Source organism: Arachis hypogaea, chromosome 13 (assembly GCF_003086295.3).
Source record: "Arachis hypogaea cultivar Tifrunner chromosome 13, arahy.Tifrunner.gnm2.J5K5, whole genome shotgun sequence".
Lineage (NCBI taxonomy): Eukaryota > Viridiplantae > Streptophyta > Magnoliopsida > Fabales > Fabaceae > Arachis > Arachis hypogaea.
The window spans coordinates 102,367,935-102,371,517 of record NC_092048.1 but is presented as its reverse complement, the minus strand read 5'-3'; the positions used below and the strand labels follow the sequence as shown (position 1 = coordinate 102,371,517).

General features: G+C 36.5%; 1 protein-coding gene across 1 annotated transcript; it reads left to right on the top strand.

Annotated features, from left to right (window-relative positions):
• Positions 1-1,091: 1,091 nt before the first annotated feature.
• On the top strand, positions 1,092-3,203 carry LOC112732456 (high mobility group B protein 13). The gene is made up of 4 exons (XM_025781189.3): positions 1,092-1,723; positions 1,828-1,926; positions 2,011-2,805; positions 2,909-3,203. The coding sequence occupies exons 1-4, from the start codon at positions 1,271-1,273 to the stop codon at positions 3,023-3,025; spliced, it is 1,464 nt and encodes a 487-aa protein (XP_025636974.1). The 5' UTR covers positions 1,092-1,270; the 3' UTR covers positions 3,026-3,203.
• The last annotated feature ends 380 nt before the right edge of the window (positions 3,204-3,583 follow it).

Below are 3,583 nucleotides of genomic sequence, written 5' to 3'. Positions count from 1 at the left end.
TCCAATTTTTTTTTTCAATCACCATGATCAGGATCTTATTATCTTCTTGCACCAATATCAATGTATTAACATAAGAACAATTTTTATCACTTAACTTAAATCATTGATCCTGTAGTTTGGTCTAGTTTGGACGAAGGAAATGTATTTCTACTAGTATTAATTAAATCCGTGATACTACATGACGAAATTATTTTGGTAACCAAGTTTAACCAAGTTGGTTCAATAGCTTGTTGGTATAATAAAAAATAATTGATTGAGTAGATGGGTACCATTACCAATCGATTGAAATTGACAAAACATTCAACTTCATCACCTTCCGATCCATTGGATTACATTACCAATCGATTGAATTTGGCTAAAACTTCAATGTTATCACTTTCCAATCGATTGTATTTGGAAAATCCATGTTGTTTTCGTGAATTCAATCGATTGAGTAACAACAACAATCGATTGTTTTGAGGCATTCATTCGATTGGAAAGTATAAACAATCGATTGGTTTAAGCTTTTTACCATTCTACTTTACAACTTTCAATCGATTATTTTGTGATATAGTGTAAACCAATCGATTGAATTTCAAGGAAACACGATTTGGAAGCCATAGACGAACGTAACGAGATCAAAGTTAATTTTTTAATCAATTGGAATTATTAGGATGAATGGAGGATATAATTGGATGTTATTTTTGTATTTGATTGTTAATAAATATAATAGATAATTGATAAAATAATAATTTATAAAATAAAAATTTATTTTTATAATTAAATAAAATATATGGGGTTAATTTGTAATTAAAATTAGTTCAAGAACTATGTAGTAATTGATAAAAAAACTCCAAAAACATGTTTTCTACTTGGACCACTTAGTGGTCCAAAGGTTCCTGGACCACCGAATCATGTGCCTAGTATGTTGTTTATTTAGGTAATTACTCTATATTTTATGTATTTTCATAAATTTTATATTTATTTAATTTAAATAAAAAATTCTCTAAATAAGGTGGTAGAATAAATTGTTTTGAGTAAATAGTTGACCGTATTATTCCAATTCCGCTGGACTGACATACATAGTTGTTATCTCTTCCTTGGCACCAACGGTCAAATTCGCAAGGAACACACTTTCGTTCCTGTTTCAAAATTTGAAAAATTCGACCGTTGCGTTGCGTCACAATCCGTCCCTTAAAAGCGACCCCGCGCCTCTTCTTCTCCATAAACAAACACTGAAATCAATTTCTCTGTTTCCATTTCCCTTTTCTTTCTTGACATCACATAATCCATGGCTGACACTGCTGCAGAAGTTCCCACAAGGAGGTCAAGGAGCAAAAGGGCTCTCAAGGACAAAAACTCGTCAACAAATGAGTCCGCAAACACCATCACCACCAAGGTCTCAGAATTCACACCTCCAATTTCTGAACAAGTGATAATGAAGGAGAACCTCGACACCACCACCACCGTTTCTCAACCCAAGAAAGGAAGAGCTGCTTCAAAGAAACAAAGCACGAAGCAGCAGCAGCAGCAATCTCCTTCTTTTGAGAAAGAGTTGCTTGAGATGCAGGAGAAGCTGCAGCAGCTGCACCTCGAGAAGGAGAAAACCGAGGAGCTCTTAAAAGCCAAGGATGAGGCCCTCAAGCTCAAGGACCAAGAGCTTGAAAACCGAGGCAAGGAACAGGAGAAGCTCCAGACCGAGCTCAAGAAGCTCCAGAAGTTGAAGGAGTTCAAACCCACCATGGTTTGTTTGCCATGCTTGGATCTTGATTTTTTCTTTTTTTTTTTTTTCACTCCCTGTTCTTGTTTTGCTTTCTTTTTTTACTAACGGTGTTCATAAAATTTCAGAACTTGCCTCTTCCGAAAGATAAGGAACAAGACAAGAAGGACAAGAAGAAAAGGCCCTCTGCTCCTTACATTCTGTGGTGCAAGGATCAATGGAATGAGGTATTAATCCAACAAATATCTCAAAAAGGTTCCTTTTGCTTTTAAGAATTGAGACTAACTTATTGAAGGGTTGGCTTTTGTCAGATCAAGAAAACAAACCCAGAGGCAGAATTCAAGGACATCTCAAACATGTTGGGGGCTAAATGGAAGACAGTTAGCGCTGAAGAGAAGAAGCCGTACGAAGAGAAGTACAATGCTGAAAAAGAAGCATATATGGAGGTAATGGCGAAGGAAAAGCGCGAGACGGAGGCACTGAAGCTGTTGGAAGAGGATCAGAAGCAGAAGATGGCGATGGAGCTTCTTGAACAGTACATGCAGTTCAGACAAGAAGCAGAGAAAGAGACTACAAAGAAGAACAAGAAAGAGAAGGATCCATTGAAGCCAAAGCACCCGATGTCAGCATATATCCTTTTCACAAACGATAGGCGTGCGGCTCTTGTTGCGGAGAACAAGAGCGTTGTGGAAGTTGCGAAGATCACAGGGGAAGAGTGGAAGAACATGACGGAGGAACAGAAGAGGCCTTACGAGGAGATGGCGAATAAGAAGAAGGAGCAGTATGTTCAAGAAATGGAAGCTTATAAGCAGAGGAAACATGAAGAGGCTGCAAATCTCATGAAGGAAGAGGAGGAGCACATGAAGCTTCAGAAGCAGGAAGCGTTGCAGCTCCTCAAGAAGAAAGAGAAAACTGAAATCCTCATCAAGAAAACAAAGCAGAAGAAGAAGCAGAACAAGGAAGATAAGAATTCTGACCCAAACAGGCCTAAGAGGCCTCCATCCTCATTCCTCTTATTCAGCAAGGAAGCAAGGAAAGCTTTACAGGAGGAACGTCCAGGAATCAACATTTCCACCCTTAATGCACTCATTTCATTGAAGTGGCAGGTACTATTGATTATTCTTTTTACTTGTCCCAGTTTACATATTATTATTATTATTATTATTATTATTATTATTATTATTATTATTATTATTATTATGGCTATAGGAACTGAGCGAGGAAGAGAGACAAATATGGAATGGGAAAGCAAGTGAAGCAATGGAAGTGTACAAGAAGGAATTGGAGGAATACAACAAAACCATTGCTACTTCAACTGAAGAATGATGTGGCCTTAAGATTTGTTGAAATGACATGTTCAAGTTTGGATTGAACAAGACTTGTGTTTAGGTTTCTTCTAGCTCTAGTAGTATGTTAAGTAGTTCAAGTTTAGAATGGTTGAAATGTCGTGGTGTTTATGATGTGTACCGTCTCAGTAAGAAAATGGAATGCTTATTCTCGGATCTATCTTAAAATATTAACATTAAAAGTCATTAACTTTAGGGAGAAGACTGTCGGCCATTTTGTTCCAAATTATTGTGCGCACCCACTAAAACTGCAATATACTCCCTTTATTAACTACTATTGCTACTTTAAAAAAAAAAAAGTATTAGTTATATAAATACATCACGTTTTGTGAGAAAGTTCTCAGAAAAATATCAATAACTATATAAAAATTAGAAAGACACTAATAATACATTATCAATCTTATCCGGGAGTATAATCATATTTAAGAAAAAAACGATCGTGATATCTTTTTATCCTCACAACACCTACGCTGGAGCAGAAGTGTTGACCGTTGAGAAGGATATAGTCATACATCGGGGTAAAATGAAAGAGTGAGGA